This window comes from Misgurnus anguillicaudatus, chromosome 14 (assembly GCF_027580225.2).
Source record: "Misgurnus anguillicaudatus chromosome 14, ASM2758022v2, whole genome shotgun sequence".
Taxonomy (NCBI): Eukaryota; Metazoa; Chordata; class Actinopteri; order Cypriniformes; family Cobitidae; genus Misgurnus; species Misgurnus anguillicaudatus.
The window spans coordinates 10,453,858-10,477,328 of record NC_073350.2 but is presented as its reverse complement, the minus strand read 5'-3'; the positions used below and the strand labels follow the sequence as shown (position 1 = coordinate 10,477,328).

The 23,471-nt window shown below is 37.3% G+C and overlaps 3 protein-coding genes across 4 annotated transcripts; 2 read left to right on the top strand and 1 right to left on the bottom strand.

Annotated features, from left to right (window-relative positions):
* Window positions 1-2,161: 2,161 nt before the first annotated feature.
* dda1 (DET1 and DDB1 associated 1) lies at window positions 2,162-7,217 on the top strand. Its single transcript, XM_055183393.2, has 5 exons — window positions 2,162-2,417; window positions 3,318-3,398; window positions 3,562-3,613; window positions 3,750-3,811; window positions 5,854-7,217. Exons 1-5 carry the CDS (start codon window positions 2,409-2,411, stop codon window positions 5,962-5,964), a joined length of 315 nt encoding a protein of 104 aa, XP_055039368.1. The 5' UTR covers window positions 2,162-2,408; the 3' UTR covers window positions 5,965-7,217.
* A 144-nt stretch (window positions 7,218-7,361) lies between these two features.
* abhd8b (abhydrolase domain containing 8b) lies at window positions 7,362-14,949 on the top strand. The gene is made up of 5 exons (XM_055183382.2): window positions 7,362-7,921; window positions 11,638-12,392; window positions 13,628-13,798; window positions 13,886-14,102; window positions 14,195-14,949. Exons 2-5 carry the CDS (start codon window positions 11,647-11,649, stop codon window positions 14,507-14,509), a joined length of 1,449 nt encoding a protein of 482 aa, XP_055039357.2. The 5' UTR covers window positions 7,362-7,921; window positions 11,638-11,646; the 3' UTR covers window positions 14,510-14,949.
* Window positions 14,950-18,106: 3,157 nt separating this feature from the next.
* Window positions 18,107-22,843, bottom strand: rps15 (ribosomal protein S15). Of its 2 annotated transcripts, none has more exons than XM_073875848.1 (4): window positions 22,774-22,843; window positions 22,316-22,401; window positions 18,344-18,576; window positions 18,107-18,258 (listed from the first exon to the last, which is right to left on the bottom strand). In XM_073875848.1, exons 1-4 carry the CDS (start codon window positions 22,774-22,776, stop codon window positions 18,143-18,145), a joined length of 438 nt encoding a protein of 145 aa, XP_073731949.1. In that variant the 5' UTR covers window positions 22,777-22,843; the 3' UTR covers window positions 18,107-18,142. The 2 variants fall into 2 exon arrangements, with proteins under 2 accessions (XP_073731949.1, XP_073731950.1); XM_073875849.1 differs by lacking the exon at window positions 22,774-22,843 and adding an exon at window positions 22,708-22,732.
* Between the last annotated feature and the right edge of the window lie 628 nt (window positions 22,844-23,471).

Genomic DNA, 23,471 nt, shown 5'->3' with positions numbered 1-23,471 from the left:
ATAACTCCATGATTAAGTAGAAAAGTATAAGAGCTGACATGTGACATTACAAAAATGTAAGCGCTGTAAAAGGCTTTGCAGGTTTTAAAAATAATAGTATAAGCCAGTGAGTGCACAATGTTGTGCACCTTATGATAACACTGAGACAAGATAAATGTTACAATGACAAGCCACAAGCCCCATTACAGTGTCAGTGTGTGCAGAAAATTTTGATCACTTTTTTTCTGAACACCTTTTACCAATTCCAAACCAAAGTAATTTTAATAACCAACATCCATTTTGTATATATATTTTCCTTTCATCCTATTTTATGCCCTTTCTGCCCGAATCAGGATTTCTTGTATAATGGTCATACCTTAATTTTGCAATTTCCATGCATGGCATCTATCTTATGGACATAAATAATGAATGTCCAGTGTGTGTTAAACATTTTTGGCCCATTTTAAATGGAAAAGAAAATGTGCCTATTAATTTTGCACACTTGAATATAAGGTGCTTTTTTCTCCAGTCAGCCATCATTAACAATAATGTATTACTTATAAATGCTTTATTTACTAAATTAATGGTAGTTATTAAAATTTATTTGGTTTGGAATTAGTAAAATATGTTTGATAAAAACTGTGATCAAAAGTTTGATGTAATAATTCTGCCCACACTGTATTTTATTGCAGTGTAATCACTGTCATGTTGCAAACAGCCATTGATCTATCACTTGTGTTTTTGACTGTGTTTTATTAAGAAGATATCTAACAACAGTGTTTTAAAAGCAGTTCTGCTTACCGCATGTCAACTCGCTTCTCAGTCGTCTCTTATTTGGACAGACGCACACTGACGCTGCATGCTTCATAAAATGTCCTAAAAGTTGTTATTGGGCTAGCCAAATGTCAAATCAAAAAGAACCAATGGCTGCTGATTAGGTGTCTCCTGGGCCGGTCTGTTCAAAAAAAAAAAACATCTTACGCTAACTTTTTTGGAAAATGCAGTACATTGCCACCGCACCTTTTAGCGCCATTAATGAATTACATTAAAACAAAGAAAGAAAGCAACGGGCTGCGTTGCGCGATGAACGAGTGTTGTGGGCTGGTCAGACAAAAATAGTGCGAGATGTATGATACGTCTGTACGATACTCGCTCTCTGTTTCTTGTGTGTGTCAGATCATCGCTCTTTGTTTCCATCTGACACAAGAAACAGAAGGGGAGGGGTGGAGCTTGTTAAAAGATGATTGGGCCAGCCCAGTGTCAGTATGGAAAATGAACCAATGGGCCGCAGTCCATGCTTTATGAGGCCGGTCGTTGGCCAATTAAAAATGTATATATATCATATTATTTTCACCGGCCCCCAAGGACGTCGGCCCACCGGGCATTTGCCCGGTATGCCAGATTACCAGTCCAGCCCTGGTTTTGGGAAACACCAAATCGTTGAACAATGTTAGTAACAATGGAACTTACGATGTTCGTTGGCTAACGATGCTGTTGGGAAACGCACCCCAGGCTGACATCAGAGATATTCAGGCCAATCACAACGTACTGTTAATTGGCCAATCGGAGGACACAGCGCTATTTAGAACGATGAGCTTTGTACAAAATTAATGTGTTTCAGAGAGGCAGGACATAGAGGAGCAACAATGATGTATACGGTATGTGGAAAATAATGTGTTACACTAATGTGATACACTAAATATACAAAATAACATTGTTTTTAGCAAAGTAATAGGGGCTTTTTAAGTGAAAAAAAAAACAATACATTGTAGGTGTTACACACTTAAGTAATTTTAAAATGTTTGTTAGGTGATTTACAAAAAAATTAATTGAAGATGATAAAAACTGTTGTTAAGTTGTTAAAATTTGTACCAACTTTCAGATTTTAATCTCTTCCAGAAACGCATGGATTTGAAAAGCGCTGTGTCTCTGATTGGCAAGCTAATCTGTGCATTCGTGATACTTTTTTGGAATACATGTAAACATAATTTATTCACTCAAACAAGTAGGATACATACTTGATTTTAAATACAATATTAAATGCAGCTTTTTAGCCAATGGGGTAAAAAAATGTAATATTATTATTTTTACCCCATTTTTCTTACCTCACTGGTTTGACAAAAACTTGGATTTCATTAAATGACAAAAATGCTTTTATTTTCGAGAGAGAGAGAGAGAGAGAGAGAGAGAGAGAGAGAGAGAGAGAGTCAGTTAACTGTAGGCAGAGCCAGTGTTTGTGCTCGTGTTTTCTTTGTGCTGTATATATTTTTCAGCGTGGTTCTGCTGTTGTATGTTTGGTTCTGTATTGGTATCATTGGTTCCTCTTCGAAGTGAGTGAGCGGTACCGGACTCACACCTCTCGGTTTCTGTCAGTATTGTTCAGGCCTGTCTGTGTCTGAGAATATCTACACGACTGAACTCTTATCACCATGGACAAAGTAAGTTTACAACCTCATCATTTCCTCGAATTGTCACATCACATATATATTACAGTTGTTTTAAAAGTCTGAGCATTTGAATATTGTGCTAAATCGTACTAAAATATGACGTTTCGTTGATTTTATCAGCTGTCAGACTGTGAGTTAGCATGCTAGGCTAACAGTCACGGCGAGCCTACATTCACTTTATTCTTACGAAAGCTCTGAAATAAAGATGTTTGTAATCATAAGAATTGGAAATAACAGTTAGTTATTGTATGTATTTCATCTGACCTGTTATGCTCGTTACGTTATTCGTTAAATCGTCACGCATGATGTTTCATTGCTAACTTGTTAGCTTGTGTTAGCATGCTGAGGGGCGCGAGCTCGACACGCTTCGGCTTTTAATCATCAAATACAACCTGTACATGTTTATATAACTATTAATATGATTAAATATGACTATATTGTCCTGAATTAGATAAAGCTTATCACAAACCGTACACGTATATTACACTGGCAACGCCCAAAGGTTGACATGTATCACGCCTTTAGTCTCTATTATGTTGTAAATATACAAAATGTTTTTGCTTTGCTTGTAAGATAAATTCATAGGTTTATATTACAGCATGTGTCTTAAATGCCAGCTGTCATTTGTTGGAGAAATGCGTCATGCTCACCCTATCTTGCCTTTTAAATGTTATTATAAGATTTTTATTATGATCAATGTATATTTATGAGTTGTGTATTTTTACGAGATCATGTAATCAATGTACCTTTTTCTTCAGGATATGATACACAGCCATAGTGTCATAAAAATCATCAGCGTCTAGCTGTCTAGAAACTAAAAGGTATATTTATGGTATATTTCTAGCAAGCATTTTATTCTAATCTCTTTTTTTGCCTTTGAACCTTATGTAGGCAGATTTCCTGAAAGGACTACCTGTGTATAACAAGACTAACTTCAGCCGATTTCATGCAGACTCTGTATGTAAGGCATCGGTAAGATGACAGATTAAGTTTTGCTGTGTTCCTAATGCTAGAGATGTTAACCGAAATTTTCTTATTTTTGGTATTGAATATTCAGTGAGGGTTTTGACACTGCATTATAATCGTAGGTTTTATTGATTTCACATTCACCGTCTGTAATTTGTGTTTTTCACAGAACAGAAGGCCGTCGGTTTATCTGCCTACACGAGAGTATCCATCAGAACAGAGTAAGTGCTTGTATTGCCATTACACGGGTGTCTGTTTGATGGCCTTTTAAAATTTTGACTTAGATTGCATAAAGAAAACTAAACGTGATGTGTTTTGGTTTGAAGCTTAACAATTTTTTTGTCCCTCCCTTTGCAGTTATAGTCACAGAGAAGACAAACATTCTCCTGCGTTACCTTCATCAACAATGGGACAAAAAGGCAAGTGTTCCTACTAGGGCTGCAAGTTATTGCAAAATCACAGCAATAACGCCAATGTTCATATCGCAATAGGTGTGTAAAGGGTAAATTATAGTCGCACGCAAGTTCTATGCCATAGCTACGGTGTAGGTATAGCTCTGTGTAGCCTGACACGTACATCGGCAGAAATTTCACCACGCTTCCGTTCTACGTTGACTGCAAGCGCTGTGATTGGTCCGCTAGAACCCCTCTCATCAGGTCAAAAAAAATGTGCGTCACTTTCTCCATAGGCATTTCTGCTTGTGACGGTAAGAACAAAGATGGGCAAAAACGCAACAAAAGTCGCTGTTTAGTTACATCCATCATTGCTGGTCTTCTCAAATCATACACAACAAGCTGCTTCCACTTCATTTGTGGGTTTACTGGCCAAGCTTATGCTTCGTCAGCCGTTTTATTGGTACTGTGGGTTAAACGTGTAGATACTGCCTACCAGTGTAATTACACGTCAGACGACGACGCAGAAGTAAAAACCAACATGTAGAACCTACGCAGAACTATAATGAGCACTTAACGATACTCAAAATCCACGGTTCGATGCGTACCTCTGTTTTTAAGCCGCGGTTCGGTTTGATTTTGGTAACGTTACGGAGAATAAAAACTGTCTACTGTTAACTTTTGTTAAAGACTGCAATCGTTCAGTACACATTGTGTCTTGTACCAAAGCGAATATGTGTGACCCGTTTACACCCCTACATTGGCACTTGAAAAATTAGGGATGTTCCGATCCGATATGCTGTATCGGTATCGGGGCCCGATCTGGGCTTTTTGGCTGGATTGGACATCGGATTGAGGACAGACAACATGACCGATCCAATTCCGATATGTGCTTTAGCCGTGGTTGTTACTGACAAGCTATTAAAAGGACAACGTATTATAAAAGCACCATAAATGTTGCACTATATTCAAAGTCTTTAAATGAACTCAATAGCTTCATTAATTCTGCACCTGGAATGTGCATAAAACTCCGGTCAACCGCATAATTCCCAAAATAACCATCTGCACACTAAAGCTTTTTTACTATGACAGTTTTATGCAATAAGAAAAAAATATTAAGCATAGTTAATTGATCAAACGTACCTATTATATGTTCTCCTAAACACTGCCATGATTAATAATTACTAATGTTTTCTGTAACGTTAACTTGTAAATCATTTTAAAGGTGCAGTGTGTAAATTTTAGCGGCATCTAGTGGTGAGGTTGCGAATTGCAACCAATGGCTCAGTCCAGTGCTCTTCCCTTGCTTTTGAAACGCGTAGAAAAGCTACGGTAGCAACCACCAAAAAAAATGTCATCAACGGAGACAACTTGGTAAAAAGAGTTTGTCCTTTAAGGGGTTTTTGTAGAAACATGGCAACACAAAATAGAGACTTCCAGGTAAGGGGACCCTCGGGGTATGTAGATAAAAACGTCTCGTACTAAGGTCATAAAAACATTATGGTTCATTATAAAAAGGTCTGTATACACCCCTGATGATATAGTGTTGGATATTAGTTTGCATTTCTGTCAAGAGATCCTTTTAAAAATTACACACTGCACCTTTAAATTATTGATTTTAACATTTAAAATGATACTAGATGTAGCAGAAAGCACTATACACATTTAATTACAATAGTATCGGACAGATATCAGTATCAGCTGATATTCGGAAATGAAAAAGTGGGATCAGGACATCCCTAAATTTTGTTTATATACTTTTAAGTTTTGAAAAATATTTTCATCTAATTTAAAGATTTTACAAACTTAAAGCATTTTCGCATATTGTATATTGCAATATACAGCAATGTACAGTTTACTTGACTTGCCTTCTAGAAATGACAAATGTTGGATGTCAACAACACATGAAAAACAGCATTAGCAATCACAAATCAACATCTTATTAAGAAAGTAAAAGACCGTCCAAATTATGAATGACAAATTTTGTATTGGTCACTGATGAGAATTTATTTCAGTTACCAGTAACCAAATAAGCTGAATTGAAATCTATTTTCTGTGTTATCTTGCAGAATGCAGCTAAAAAGCGAGAGCAGGAGCAAGCGGAAGGCGAGAGCGGCAGCCCGGCACCTCCTCGCAAAATCGCCCGAACAGACAGCCAGGAGATGAACGAGGACTCTTAGAGGAACCCTCGATCCAACAGCACAAGGACCGACTCGATAAGCCCAGAACATACAAACACCTGCACACCACACAGGAATTTCATCTCAGACTGAACGAAATGAAAACGGCTTTACTCATGGTGTGCTTTATTTTACTGAGTGCTTCCTGATGCAGTCAGTGCCCCTCACCCAGACCGACTGCCCGGATTCGAACACGCCGCGGGCGTGACTGGTTTTCACTGCCAGCTTTGATGGTTCTGGTGAATTCTGAACGGTGGCGGGGGGTCGGGTACAGTGATATTCAACAAGCACATAATAAGGAAGGTTCAGACTGTGTGCTATACCATTGTGAGATGTGTAACATTGTGATTTGTTAAGACACTGTTTAGGCAATTTAAAAGCACTCTGTAAACCCAGCTTTCCCCGTATACTTTGGAACAGAAACCCAACACGCAGTCTCATCTCTCAGTCTCCAAAGGGAAAGCATTGAAACCAAGTTTATATATGTAGTATTTTGTATGGGTGGTGATGATGATGGTGTTCCTAACAAGTGCACACTTGTGCATGAATGCACTGTTAGGACTGTCACCAATGTCAGGGTAAAGAAATGATGACATACAAATGCATAATCACCACTGTTATATGAGCTTTCAATGATGTGCCCGTTGATTCTTATCTTAGGGGAAATCTTGTGTGCTGATTCCATCATGATCCTGATGAATTTTGCTTGTCTGGATTGAGAGCTAAGATGCATTCATCTCTTAACCTGCGGAGGGAGTCAGTGAGCTGTGTTTAATAAAAGAAGCACCTTTAGGCCCCAGGCTTAATACTGTACTCGCAGCCCACAACATATCCACAGTACTATGTGTTTTCACTATGTGTTGTCTGTATTGAAGGCACACTGTTTGGAGATGTGTAGTCTGTTTGCCAGCAGTTTATTGTCTTAAGTGTTCAAGTTCTTGACTGGAAACATTTTGGTTTGTTCTTGAAAAGATGCATTAAGTTTGTACCATAAAGCATGCATGGATTTGGATTTGGCAGATATCTTAAGGTTGCTTTTAAACAAGCTCAGATTTTAGTGTCCAGTATAGGGTGAATGAAGTGTGCAGAGAGCAGTCCGGCCTAAATTTAGCACTATGGGTTACAGCATTACTACTACCACAATGACTGCATATACACCCACATTTGTGTTTTGTTATGAAGACTTGCCATGTTCTTTAGAGAGGTTGTTTTTTTTTCTTTTGAGAATCAAAATTAAAAATATTAAAAATGTGGGTTTTGTGGTGTTCTGTTTTCAAGCTTTAAAGCCAAACTAGATATTCTAGATCAGTGGTTTTCAAACTGGGGGCCGCGAGATGGTGCCGGGGGGGCCCCAGTTTTATGACATTTTATGAAATACATTAATTTATCATGAATTCTGTGTAATTAAACTTAAAAAAAATAAGGCTAGTATCCAAAATCACTACTTTTTTGTATAATTTAATGTTTTTTTAAAATGTTGAGTTTTAGAACAGTTTTTTGTCACAAATTTTCTTTGGGGGGCTGCGAAGGAATGCACCGTACACAAGGGGGGCCACACGGTGAAAAAGTTTGGGAACCACTGTTCTAGATTATTTATAATGAAATCATCATTGATACCCTGTGTTTTCGTCGAGGCTGCTCTGTTAAAGCATATGCTCAATGGGTGTAATCCGCTTTAATCTGGTGTTTTTACTGTGGCCATGTTGGCACGTAGGTTTGGAAGATACGCAAGAGTACTTAAATGCAGACAAAATTGTCAGTTGTCGCTCTTAGATTTCTTTCTATTATTACGATCTTTTGGACATTTTTAATTGTTATTTTGAACAGGTTGTGTTTAGATTAGATTATTGGATTGAGAGTAGCAGATTACCAACCTGCATTTTCATTACACACAGAAGAGAGACGACTAGAGTCAGCGATCCAGCTTTTTTATGTATCGGGAACATCAGTAAATCAGGTAAAATTTGTTAGTGTATTTATATTTATGTAACATTATTTTGACTAAAATTGTTGTAATTCAAAAAGCTGTCATTCAATAAGGCAAGATGACTTAGCGCTGTTTCTCATTCGGTTGTTCTCTAATACCATTTATTTGTTCATCTTAATGATATTTGCATGGCATTTTCACCTGCAACTACTATAAGTACTTTTTTGTTTTTGTTAAACCCCTCAAATAAGATCTTTGGTAAGCCCAAGATATTTTTACATTTTATTCTATGACATAACACACCAGTAATACCCTTGTGATTTTTAAAGGTGCCGTAGAATGTAAAACTGTATTTACCTAAGCATAGATGAATACCGGACTACAAGGCGCGTACCGGAGTATAAGCCACATCATTCAAAAATGCGTCATTATGACGAAATAACATTCGCAGTGGACTATACAGTCGTGGCCAAAAATATTAGCACCCTTGGTAAATATGATCAAATAAGGCTGTAAAAAATTCATCTGCATTGTTAATCCTTTTGATTTTTTATTTAAAAAATTCACAAAAATGTATCCTTTCATTGGATAATAGGGATTTAAAAAGGAGGGGAAATATCATTATGAAATTAATGTTTTTCTCAAATACTCGTTGGACACAATTATTAGCACCCCTAGAAATTTTTATTGGTAAAATATCTCTGAAGTATATTCCCATTCATTTTCACAATTTTCAGAACTCCAGCATGATTGTAAACACAAAATCATTCAGCTCTGGCTTCTGTTTCACAAAAATATAAAGAGGAGGGGAAACAAAGCCTAAATTCCCTTAATCATCCATCACAATGAGAAAAACCAAAGAATATATTTCTGATGTTCAGCAAAAGATAATGGATCTTCACAAATTGGTGAAGTGGCTTTAAGAAAAGAGCTAGAGCAGTGAAAATGACCATTTCCATCATCAGGGCAATAATTAAGAATTTCCAACCATCAGAAAATGGTACAAAACTGCCTGAAAGAGGACCTATGCCTATATGGTCCTAATGTGCGGTGAGAAGGAGAGTTTGAGTAGCTAAGGACTCTCTTAGGGTCACAGCTGAAGAATTGCAGAAAATTGTTGAGTCTCCGGTTCAGAAAACCTTTTAAAAAATTGTCAAACAGAACCTACATCAACACATGTTGTTTGGGAGGGTTACAAGAAAAATTCTCCTAGCTCATTCAAAAACAAACTAAAGCATATTCAGTTATCAGCCATGACTGGAACTTTAAATGGGAATGGCTTCTATGGTCAGATGAAACTAAAAAATGAGCTTTTTAGTAGCAAACACTCAAGATGGGTTTGGTAAACACAGAGAAAAAAAGTACCCCATGTGTACAATGAAATATACTGCTGTGTTTTTGATGTTGTGGGCCTATATTTCTGCTGGATGTTCTGGACATCTTGGTAAAATACATGGCATCATGGATTCTATCAAATACCAACAGATAAAAAATCCGTAAGTGACTGACTCTGTTAGAATTCTTATAATGGGCCATGTTTGGATCCTCTAACTGTACAATAACCAAAACACAAACCTCAAAAACAACAAAAAAATGGGTCACTGAGCTCAAAACCAAGCTTCTGCTAAAGCCACTCTTCTGACCTGAACCCCACAGAAAATGAGAGAAGTGAACTGAAGAGGAGAAGCACCAACATGTAGCTGGGAATCTAAAAGGTCTGGAGTGATTCTGGATGAAGGAATGGTCTCTGATCTCTTGTTAGGTGATTTCTTACCTCATCAGGCATTATAGGAGAAAATTTAGACTTGTTAAACTGGCAAATGGAGGTTTTAAAAAGTATTGAATAAAAGGGTGCTAATAATTTTGGACAATGTGTATTAGAGAAAAACATTTATTTCATAATCATATTTCCCCCCCTTTTAAATTCTTATTGTCCAATAAAAGAATACATTTTTGTGAATTTTTTTAATGAAAAATCAAAAGGAGTAACAATGCAGATGAATTTTCACAGCCTTATTTGATCATATTTACCAAGGGTGCTAATATTTTTGGCCACGACTGTACGTCACGTTTATTTAGAAAATTATTTCACAAAATTCAAGCCGAAGAACAGACATTTAATTTGAAATGGCAAGTTATTCAACTAAACAATAGCAGACAGAACAGCAGGCTGAATAGATGTCCGTTAAAGTAATATTATCAGTTATTTAAAGTTTTTAAACGATAAACCATAGCATACAGAACTTGGAAGGTTGAATAGTAAATTAACCGAACAAGCCAACTAGCGTGAAGTTCGCATACTGGTCATTTCACATCACTGAATCCATTGAAATGCATAAATACAGAAGCAGCATATGGCAGACTCTCGCGGCTGTAGACGGTAATGATGTCTATTGCCTTATAAATGTCAAAATTAATTTATACTGACTTACAAGGCGCACCTGACTATTAGACGCAGCACCAGCCAAGTTATGAAAAAAAAACGCGGCTTATAGACCGCAAAATACGGTAATATTATACGAATCCCTGCTGAAAAAACCAGCATACCAGCAAGACCAGCATATGTTGTGTTTTGGTGCTGGTTTGCTAGTGAACACCAGCTAAACCAGCACCAGCATTAGCACCAGCTAAACCAGCACCAAACCAGCATTAGCACCAGCTAAACCAGCATTAGCACCAGCATCCCAAGCTGGTCATACCAACATATGTTGCATTAACTATGCATTGGAGGGTTATCTTAATAATTTTATTGTTGAGAAGGTCTTCAGCTCCAGTCAAAAATGTACATGCCACGGTGCACTGTGATTGGCTCATTGCGTTTGGGGCGTGGCTTAGCCATGGGTCAATTGATTATTCCTCAAAATCTGTATCTTCTTCTGATACAGACTCAAACATAAGGTCTGAGCTACTGAACTGAACTGCTCTGAGAAACAGCCAATCAGAGCAGAGCTTAACATTATTATTCATGAGCCTTCCAAATAAGGTAATAATAGACCGTTTGTAAATGGACGTGGACAAACATCTCTAAATAATTTTTTATTTGCACCATGAAAATTAGTGAGGTCTCTCAGTTGAAACAGAAAAGTATTTTTTCTGCTCCAAACACAGAGTACTGACCACATTACTACTTCCTATAAGAAATGTATTGTACATTGTAACAAAATGAAAAAACAAAATGACTAAACCAATGAAAACTGCTCCAAGTACAGATTTGAGACGAATTAGACGGTATGTGCACATTTTTTCAAAATTTACATACAGTACAATTTACAATACAATTATTAAGATAAAAAACAGCACCCAAACTAAGGTACTTTGAAAACCAATATGTTCCTCTAAAGTGCTTTTTAGGTGCAAAGGTGTACTTTTTAAAATTGTACTGCCCCACTGACATCTTTTGGAGACTATTTAATAATAACCATTTGTTCTTATGGTAAATCATGTTTATTCAGCATTTATTCAATTGTAATGAAGCTGTCAGTTAACCAGAACTAAATAATAGACCAATCTGAGCAACCAAATAAAGAGTTGAAGCTAAAAGTCCACATTATTATCAACTTAGGCTCAACAGAGATTCTGCATCTTTTGGGAGACTACCACTGAAAAGGCCTTTTATCTTGAATGGAGATGCTGTTTGTGAAATAAATGTGAATGAATTCCTTTGGTGGCTGGCTTCATAAGAGTCGGCCTATATACCAAAATCATTTATTTTTTTGGTAGCCCAAATATGCTACTTTTCTTCTTAGGTATTCATCATGCTGACCAGCTTTGTGGATGGAATATTCTGTTGCTTCACAGGAAAGTCGACTAATGTGGTGGTCCCTATTGAATCCTCTGAGCCCACAGATGGTTTTGAATTTGTGGAGGTGAAACCAGGAAGAGTTTTAAGAGTTCGACATATAATCCCAGACAGACCAGTTGTTGAGGAGCAAGGAACCGAGGAAGGAGGTTCTGTGACCTGCAAACGTAAAATATCCGTGTATCGGAACGGACAACTTCTGATTGAGAACGTGAACGAAGCTGCTCATCCAGAACTGGTCCGGTACCAGAACGGAGACAGCACTGTAGATACGGACGTTACTGAAAGTGATGCTCCAGCTGGAGCCCGGAGCACAGAGCCCACACCAGGTCAGGCCGTGGCAGATGTCAAATCCGCACCGCAGGTGGAGCGGCCTCAACCGAAGCGCAGACGACGCAAACCCAAACGCTCCATAGTGATCGACTGCGAGCGGAAGATCACGTGCTGCAAGGGTACTCATCCTGATGTGGCCTTGTTTTTCATACATGGGGTTGGGGGGTCACTTGATATTTGGGGAAGCCAACTGGATTACTTTTCCCAACTTGGCTATGAGGTCATCGCCCCAGACCTGGTCGGTCACGGTGCAAGTTCAACTCCTCGTATCCCTGCGGCCTATACGTTTTACGCTCTGGCTGAAGATGTTAGGATTATATTTAAGAGATATGCAAAGCGAAGAAATATTTTAGTAGGACACTCCTATGGGTAAGCATTTATTGTTCACATTTCATCATACACTGATATTTATTTTCTACTAATGAAGTTATTTTTAGGTTATTTTAAAACATAACCACCCTGCAACGCTATGGGAACGTTATTTTATGGTTAAAAAACATGAGAGAATGTTCTGTATCAGTTTTTTTAGGCTATTTAAAAATAACCATCCTGCAACATTATGGGAATGTTCATTTATGGTTCCAAAATAACAAAAAATAACCATTAGAGAGCGTTCTGTATGGGCGATTCTCATGAAATCCAGACTTAGAAGGTGTCCAGCATCAGATTTTTTTAAAAAGCCCTTGAAGCCACTTTTTTTGCACATATGAGATTAAGGTCTGAACTTACTATAACCATTATTTTTAGAGGATTTAAAAAATATTTCCTATAGAATTTCCTATAGAATTATTTACATTGTTTATTATTATAAACATGATATTATCTTAAATATATGCATTTACAAACTCATGTTTCGGTAATGAGAACTGAAAAGTTGTCTAGCTACCATGACAAACTAAATTTAAACTTTTATCTGGAGAGAAAAAATAAGAACTGCTTACCTGGTAGCCATCTTGAGTGTCACGGTCAATTATGTCCCAACATTTTTTTTTAAATGTTAGTTCCTTGAGGGCTTAAACAATGATTGAAAATTGTTGCGGAGGATGAGAAAATTTTTCTTGTACACATTTATATTCCTGATTATTGTCTCTACATTTACCAATGATCACCAAATACCACATGTTTCTTTACTGTAAATGTTTATAGTATAATATGCACTGAAGCTTTTTATTTTTTCGATTTTTTTATTATAAATATTTCCATGTCAAAGAACCCAAATACAGTCATGGGCTTGTTGCGGTAATGAAAATTTCCCCCTTAAATGTGGAAAAACAACAAAATTGGTTTGTATGTCGTCATTTGAAATCATGTGCAAAATAAGAGATGTTTGTAACTGTATGCATCTTATTTTGCATTTACTTTTTTTAATCAAAATGTTTCATGACACTTCATAGGTCTAATTTTGCGGGAATCACGCGTATATGTTATTTTTAGGTTATTTTAAAAAAAACCACCCTGCAACATTATGGGAATGTTAATTTTTTGCTTCTAAAATAAAACCTAAAAAGAATGGTTATAGAAGTAATTATTTGGTTCTCAAAAAACCAAAAATTAACATTAGAGGAATGTTTTGTGTTTGCTGGGCGATGTCTTTGTTCGAGCAGAGTCTCTTTTTGCACCTTCTTGGCTCACGAGTACCCGGAGCAGGTTCACAAGGTTGTGATGATAAACGGTGGTGGTCCTACAGCCCTCGAACCGAGTCTCTGCTCGGTCTTCAACTTACCCACATGTGTCCTTAACTTTCTGTCCCCGTGCCTCACCTGGAGCTTCCTCATGTAAGAATCAAACCAAGACCGTATGGTGCACAAACATACCAGTCGATTTTTAATTTTTTAATTAAGGTCTTTTATTCTGTTTTGAAGGGCTGGGTTTGCCCATCAGGGAGCAAGAGAAAAGAAATTACTGAAAGAGAACAATGCCTTCAATGTATCTTCCTTCGTCCTGCGGTCTATGATGAGCGGACAGTACTGGCCAGAAGGCGATGAGGTGTATCATGCTGAACTCACAGTGCCTGTTCTGTTGGTCCACGGGATGTACGACAAGTTTGTACCGATACAAGAGGACCAGCGTATGGCAGAAGTAAAATTATTGAATTTCTTTCGTGCCTTATAATTAAATGACAATCCTAACTTCTTAACTTGGTTTTAACTCATCCTTTATTCATCTTTTAGATCCTCATGCTGGGGTTTTTGAAGGTCATTGATGATGGCAGTCACATGGTCATGATGGAGTGCCCCGACACAGTAAATACTCTCTTACATGAATTCTTCCTGTGGCAGCCAGCAACCGCCTCAAAACCCAAACAAGATGTGGCTGCCACCAAGACCACCATCACCAAACCTCAGGAGGATGCAGGGAGACCAATGACCGCTCCTAAGACACCCTCTAAATCTCAAGCAGACTTTATAAGACCAACAACTGCCCCAAAAACCAGCAGTACTGTGACAGAGGGCTCAGCAGACAGCAAATCTAAGAGCAAAAAATAACCGATCTATCCAATAAAGATTATATTGAAGGTTAGATAAACTTCTTTTGACTGCAGGCAGGCAAAATGTATGTGTTTGAAACACATATATCCTCAAAGACTCACCAGCCTGTCTAAGAATGTAAGGTACAGCGCTGAGAGAGACGATTCATGACCAGAGATGGGGTTTACATGATCAAGTCAAGTCCAATGCATTATACCATGATATGCAATAATGATATAAAACAAAATAAACATCTTCAGATATTATCAGTCTGCATGGTTTTCAACATAAAAGTTTTTGCATTATTTCAAAGGTGCAGTGTGTAATTTGTAGAAGGATCTTTTGACAGAAATGCAATATAATATACATAACATCAGTAGTGGTTTATAAAGACCTTTCATAATGAACAGTTATGTGTTTATTACCTTAGAATGAGACATTTTATCTACATACACAGAGGGTCCCCTTACATGGAAGTCGCCATTTTGTGCCGCCATGTTTCTACAGAAGCCTTAACAGACAAACTTTTTTTACGAAGTTGTCTCCGATGACACGTTTGTCCGGTGGCAGCTACTGTAGATTCTCTATCTCTACCGTAGCCATTGGTTGCAATTCACCAGCACCTAACAACTAGATGCCGCTAAAATTTACACACTGAACCTTTAAGTGTTTCAATATGACATTTTGCACAAAATGTCTTTTTTTTGTCAACACAGGTTAATGTATTTTATTGCTAAACTTTATTTGATTTGACATATCAGCTGACGTCCACTTCTGAATTATTAAAATGTGCACTGTAAAAATAATGCAGCATTTTAGTCAAATCAAAATCAAAATATATTTGTTACTTTAAAGGTGCTATAGACCCCTTCAAGGTTTGTAAACATTGAATGACTATCGAGTGCGCGCGCAGCATGGGGTCAAACTGTTCATACCATTCAGGCTTTATAATTGAATCTAACAGGACTGAAAAATGATGACTTACCTCAAATGAAGTGAGCACTACAAACACAAGCCTCTTTGATATTTGCATTGTTCCAGTCTGCACGTTAATTGCTTGCAGACGCAGATGTTGGTTTTTTTTGTTTTTGAGATTACGCATGAATCGTGAAAACTTAACGGAAGACTGGTGCGACTTTCACAGCCCACGACGTAAGTAGGCATTTTTGACGACACCGAATAATACGCAACTCAATTTGCTGTAATGACTTTTCTGACCCCGACATGCGCAGTGGGAACCGCCTGGGACCTGAACCGTGAAGGGGTCTATAAAAGAATGCAAAACTGTATTTACCTAGGCATAGATGAATAATAAGAGCTCTGTACATGGTAATGACATAATGTGAGCCTCAAACACTTATGTAGACCTTGTGCATGCAAAAGACCGCTGGAAAACAGGCCAATCTCAACACAACCCCAGCCTTGACGTTACAGTCGAAATGTACGCCCCAACATTAAATTAATTACAATGCTAAAAACAAAGTTGACTGCTGAGTTAGCGCTATATGCGAGCGTTTAGGCTTAAGGAGTAAAGAGTAACTAAACCCCTGGTCAGAGTCTGACTCCACCCACTGACAATATTTGAAAAAATGCAAAAGTGAGTAGACGTCAACAACGATAGAGGGGACAAACTGTGCTCGTACCAAGAGAACCTGGTTACGTCACATTGTACCGCTTATGTCAGTAGTACCGCAACATCCAACAGGAAAATTCAACTGCAGTAGCCACCGTTTAACCTGAAGAGGGCAGCACTCAGACGTTTTTACACCATATATTGTAGCATTGAAACACTTTATACCCAAATGTCAAAAAACTTACTCAAATCAATGACCAGCACTAATAAAGCATCATTCTTACAAATAATTAACTAAAAAAATTTGGTTTAGGGTTTAGTTACTTTAAGTTCTACTATTGACTTTGTTACGTTTTGAAGGTTCATACTGAAAAACACAAACCGTTCAAAAACATCCATTAACAATCAACAAATAAATGTTTATTCCTCAAATTTTGTATCTTCATCTGATACAGACTCAAACATAAGGTCTGTTTGCACACACACAGAGCTATTCGAAAGAGCTGCTCTGTGAAACAGCCAATCAGAGCAGAGCTCATCATTATTATTCATAACACTTTCAAATAAGGTAATAATAATTTCATTAAGGCAAATCCTAGTGTTGTAAATGGACATGGAAAGCAGCCTCTAGTTATTTTTTGCACTTAATAAAGCCACAAACTTTCTATGTAGGTATGAGAAAACAATTTAAAATACTATTTCAATCTTTCTTTGGCACCCTTAACTTAAAGTTAAAACAATATGAACTTGTTTTTTAAGTTTTATCTGGTCAAAAACGTCTCTGGCTACGTAGGTAACCCTGGTTCCCTGAGAAGGGAAAGAGACGCTGCATCGCCATAGCAACGCTTTGGGGAACGAGATGCCCACGCTTCCATACTACCAAATGCCTGTAGCGTGTATAACTGAACACAGTGAAGGCAAAAGAACCTGGGACCCTAAAGAGGGGTCTAGGACCATAAAATCTGACGAAGGTGAGCGGCGAAGACCAACCGGCCGCATCACACACGTCCTGAAGAGAGGCGCCTGACCCTAAGGCCTTAGAGGCAGCCATACCCAAAGCGTTGCTATGGCGACGCAGCTTGAGTTCCTCGAAAGGGAACTAAAATAGTAAGTTTAATTGACTTTCAAAACCGAGTTGTTTTAACTTCATACTTGTTGACAGTGTGGTGAAGAATAACCAGTTACTTTAATGAAGAGCAAAATAGATTTTTCTTACATTTAACACTGCTGCAGAAACCAATTATTGTGATCTGTATTTGAGTTACATTTTACACAACCCACAATTATCCAAAACAAATGAAGATTAAAAATTTAACTTAAACCTAGTCAATTCTCTAAATTATATTTTACAACAGTAAATTTACCTCTCCTAATATATTTTACCTCAATACTGCTCCATTGGGGAAAACATTGGTTGTAGTTGTGGTCCATCAGGGGTATCATTTTGATTCGTGACTGATATTTCATTGTCAACATAAGCGACGGGATGGTGCTGGTGACTTTCAAACTACTCTGACAAACAATGTTAGCGTTGTGTTTTAGTGTTTTGTGTTGGTGAGGTTGTGAATTGCAACCAACGGCTCAGTCCAATGCTCACCCCTCGCTGTTGAAACACAGAGAAGCTACTGTAGCCACCACCGGACAAATATGTCATCGTCGGAGACAACTTAGTCAAAAAAGTTTGTTTGTTAAGGGCTTCTGTAGAAACATGGTGGCCTAAAATGGCGACTTCCATGTAAAGGGACCCTCTGTGTATGTAGATAAAAACGTCTCATTCTAAGGTAATAAACACATAACGGTTCATCATAAAAAGGTCTATACACCCCTGATAATATAGTTTTGTATATTATTTTGCATTTCTGTAAAAAGATCCTTCTAAAAATTACACACCGCACCTTTAAATAAATGTAAACATACAGGAAAAACTCCTGGTTAGTCTTGCAGCATGCAACAATCATTCCTCACATAAGTTTAAGAATCAAACAAATTACTCTTTTTCAGAGACTAACAGCCACGATGGAAAAAGACAAATAAGACAGAGATCATTTTGGAGGCTTTTATTTACATACTCAATGCTTTTACTTCAGAGGAATGAAGCGGGAAGAGTGAGTGGCTCCAATACCAGGACGACCGTGTTTAACAGGCTTGTATGTGATGGAGAACTCTCCAAGGTAATGACCAATCATCTCAGGCTGAAAACAGACAAGAAAAAAGAAACAATTTAGAAAGATGAAACATCAGCTGCACTCTTACTTCAAAGATTAAGATGAATCTCAGCTTGATTTCAACCTGGTTGAAGGTCTTGCCGTTGTACACGCCGACCATAGAGCCAACCATCTCCGGCAGGATGACCATGTCTCTCAGGTGAGTTTTCACCACCTCGGGTTTCTCCATGGGTGGTGCCTCCTTCTTGGCCTTGCGAAGGCGTTTAAGGAGAGACTGCTGCTTCCTCCTGAGGCCACGGTTCAGCCTCCTCCTCTGCCTGGCACAGTACAACTGCATCAGCTGCTCACTGAAAAACACATAACGGCTTCATCAGCATCATCAATGCAAAAGCATAATGCACTTTCAAGATTGTGTTGATCTTTTCTTGAGAGAAATCGAAAATAGGCAAGCACATTCTGGTAAGATGATTGTACACTTCATCACCAATATGTGACCCACTCTCTGAAATCCAAGCTTAAGTGTGATCATCTGATTTTAAGATAAGGAGCATTAAAGTTTGATGTCACATTTATTTCAATCTTTGACATTGTTCGAATTAATAATACAAATATTAAGGATTTTTTTTCACAGTGTCACTGTTCTTTACATTATGTTGCATGATTTTACATCAAATAAAGTAAATCACAAACAAACTATTTTAGCCAGGTTTTTACAGGCAGGGTCACATATGGGACAACTCCGAAATGCTTAAGACTGTAGCACATCTAGTGTGGTGCAATGATGCTCAGATCATATACATTTACGCATTGGAAAAAACAAACGTGTATGTTGTGCTTTCGCATGGACAGATTTCTTCCACAGATGATGAAGTCATTTTTGTCTAGGTTTCATGAAAGCAGACAACGAGCTGCAAAAGCTGACTCAAAGTATGGATCAGATGTACCTGAATTTATAACTGCGCAGCTCAGACTGTTGCGACGAGGCAGTGGGCAAGTGACGCCCAGTGATGGGAATAATGGCATTATAAGTAATCGGCGTTAGTAACTGCGTTATTTTTTTCACGTTAAGTTTCCCACGTTATAACGACGTTATCGTTACTGACCCTAAAATGCTGCGCATTACTAAAATTGATCTCAATTAAGTGATTTTTACCCGTGTATGCTCGCTCTCTCAGCCAAACACTGTTTTTCTCTTGTGTGTGTGTGTGTGTGTTGAACTGAAATGTGAGAACCTCGATGACGCATGCGGTCGAGCAACGCGACTTCCGGAGAACGTACCCGAAAACATGTTCGGGACATGTCTGGCGGAACTGGCACGAATGGCCACCCTAGCAGTGACGCTTTACGCGTCTGGTCCGAACTTACTTCTGGCTTAAGTTTTTTAATGGTCCGACTAGTTGCTAAACTGAACTCTTGAACAAATACCTCGAAATAACAAGTGTCTTGGTTTCCTAGATAATCTACGTGTTGTTTATTTTGCTTGTTATATAAATAAACTGTGTTTAAAGTACTTTGTTGTTATTTATTCTTAGCAGAGTTTACCGGAAGTTACGTGTGGACCACGGATGCCGCTTATGTTGTTACTGCTGAAACCATCTATATTGAGATGTTTTGCAACTTTAGTGTAGTGGATTATTATTTATTGCAACGTCTAATGCTTGAATACGAAGCAGCTCCATTTAGCAAGTGTTTTCGGGGTGAGTACACCAAGGTTATAATCGTTAACGAAAACTAACGAAAAAACGAAAACTAGATGGGAAAAAACATTGTCGTTAACTGAAATAAAAATAAAAACGAGTCATCACAAAAAAACGATAACTAACTAAATCTGTAATGTGTGTCTGGCAAAACTAACTAAAATAAAATAAAAATATAGATTAAATGTCCTTAGTTTTCGTCTTTGTCTTTTATAGAGCAAATAACGCTTCAAATTCCTTTCCATGCGTCTCTCATTCACGCAGTGTCACATACACACATTCGCGAATTAATGACTCGTTTAAGTTGATTCCTTACAAGGTGTTGCAAATAAATGAGTCTTTTGAGTCGATTTTTTACAAAGCAAACGGGCCAAACGTTTTGAATTGGTTCGCGAATCAGTTTAAATGAATTGTTTACATCGCTGCAACAACTGAATCGTTTGATGCGGTTTTGCTTGTGTCTAAACACGCAGAACATAAAGAGTGTTGTATTACGTGAATATGAATTTACTCATCTTTTAACTAAAAGCTAAACTTCACACGTGTACCTGCCATTATATACGCGCGACCTGTTCGTCATCAGAAACATTTAAGGATACTCCAGAAGCACTGTGAAAACGTGACTGAATGAAGAAAGTCCATCGATGATTGACGTCTGATTCGCTGTCAACTGTACTGTAAGTGCTTCTCACAACACACACACGTGACTTCACAACATAAGAAAACATGAGTTATTTTCTAAAATCAGTTTGTATTTCATGTAAGTGTAAACTGTCGATGACCATCTTAGGATATTCTCTGAGTGAACTTACATATGCATAACTAAATGCAAAACACTGTCGGTGTACTTGTCTGATATTTCAGCTATAAGCTGTATACATCAACATTAAGTTTTCAGACAAACAGACAAAAATCCTCAGTTTGCTGTGGAGTCAAGAAGTGTCTAAACATTAAAAGATAAACAGACAAAAGTACAGAAATGTCACCTGTTTTAACATGCACACTATTCCAACTCAATAACACAACACGTTTGTATTTTAATACTATCTAATGTGGCCACGTTGAGACCATTAACTCAGAAGTGTTCAAGTGAACTGTGTCCTAATGCATTAATTGTTCACACGTGTAGTATCAGTTTGATCCATTTCTTTTGAGTTTTGCATTTGGGTACAACATACAAGTCAGCATTTAAGGCTGTTTTTCTTTGTTGTTAAAGCATGTATGTGTTGAAACATAATCAAAGGTTGATCAAATGTGACTTCTGTACTTCTGACACACTGATATTCATCTTACCAATTTTTGGTCTCCACAGCAAACTTTTGTCTTTACTGTCCTGATACTTATGGTGTACACTGTATACTGTGTGTGCATGTATGTGTGTATTTTTTTTCTCAAGAGTAACTACTAACTCGCTACTTGAGTATTTATTTCTTTAGATTACTTCTTTTCACCTCTGGTTATTTGTCATGGTCTGGTCTCAGACTGCGCTCTCTGACAATCTGACAGAAATGTCTTGTTGTGGCTCAAAAATGGGTTGAATACATGCGGTTCATGTATGTCTTCTTTAGTCTGTTGGCTCTTTAACTTTTTTACTGGCACACATCACATTTTACACTTACTGTGGAGTGTTGAACTTGAGACTGTTTACATATTTGTGCCCATATGTACATTTTATGTACTGGTTTTATTTTTGAATTAATATTTTCTAAAATTGTATGATGTTTTTGTTGAGTTAATATTACACAATTCTTTTTCTGACCTTTTTGAATCTTGCCCCTGACAAATAACCCAAATTATGAAAAAGACTAAAACTAACACTAAAACTAATAAAAACTAAACTAAAACTAAGCATTTTCAAAAAATAAAAACTAAACTAAACTAGCAAACCCACTTCAAAAACTAATTAAAACTAAACTGAATTTGAAAACAAAAAGTCAAAACGAAATAAAAACTAATGAAAAATGCAAAACTATAATAACCTTGGAGTACACAAAACTTTAATTTGCACTTTTGCTTTTGTTATCTGCTATTTGCTTTATTTAACTGATCTCTACAGTTACAGCTAAGCTGAAGTTCTTTGTATACATTGGGAATTTTTGAATCCCAAGGACTTCCTACTGGGATCACATGTAGTCTATGTCAAAAAACACAACACACAGATTTATAATCTGTCCAACTAACGTTTGACTCCCACAACATTTTAAGTATTTATAACCCAAGCATTCACTACGTACATGTCTACCTATTTACAGAGTAACTTGGTTTGTTTCTCAACAAGAGATCCAAGCCTCACTAGTGGGCCCAACTAATTTTCCAACTCAAATAGTCGGTGTGTTAACCCCAACAGAGCTATAACGAAAATGTAAAATGACAAATATATGAGACTTACTAGGACATGTCCAGCAGCTGGTCCAGATCCACACCTCTGTAGGTGAATTTCCTGAAGGTGCGCTTCTTCTTCTGTTCAGCGTCAGCCTGTCACAATCACAACTAGTAGTTACACACAGGCATTTACTTCGCCGTTAGCACTAGTTAACCGACAAATAAACTCGTGTAAGTTATACGCGAACGCAAATAGCGGTGATAAGACAACATTATTGTAAAGTTAATCCCATTTAAACACTGGCGTTTATCAACTACGCGCATCTACAGAGCAGCACTGCCGCTATGAATCATTTAACCCTCTTTCAAAAACAGTGATGTTAGGTGAAAAAGAATGGCCGAAAATCATGCACCAACATATAACCATGTCAAATTCGTAATTATTACTCTATGATGTACCATAAATGTGGTAGATTAATTCGGATTGTTGTAATTTAGTCAATCACAAATAAGATGTGAACCTACCATCTTGAGAGACTCCCGGAAAAGGAAGGAGTCAGCGCATGCGCGCTAATATCGCGAGAGTTCACGCAATTCATGACGTACAGTTTAAAAAGTCGCCTTCTAGCGGAGAGGAGGATAAAGTACTACAAACGCTGTACATCAAAATATATAATATAATGGATTAATATTCAAAAAGTAAAATTGAACAAAAGAACCAATATGATTAAACGCATTTTAACATTGTTAATAAAATGGTAGTCCTAAGGACTAGTTTGTGGTACATAAACTAGTCAAATCATAAAGAAAATATAACACACACAAATATATAAAATTATAATATATTTTTGAGACCTTTTATTTTTCACATACTTTTGAATAGCATGAATTATCTCGGAGATCCATGTCATCTATACATGAATTCAAATTAAAGTAAAGCTTTACTTTTTGATCAAGCACTTTAATCATTTTAATTATGTTTTATCTTACTATGTGTTGTTTCCTTTTCTTTTTCGTATATGCATCAAAGACTTTTATTCTGTAAAGCGCAGTCGTCAACTCTCGTTGTTTATTTGTGCCAGCTATATAAATAAAATAAATGAGTGCTGATGAATGATATTATTTGAGACTACACAAAATGTCTGTACTGATCAACAACTAAATTACAGACATTCCCTTATTTGTTTATATATTGTAAATCTTAATTGTAAAGAAAATATGAT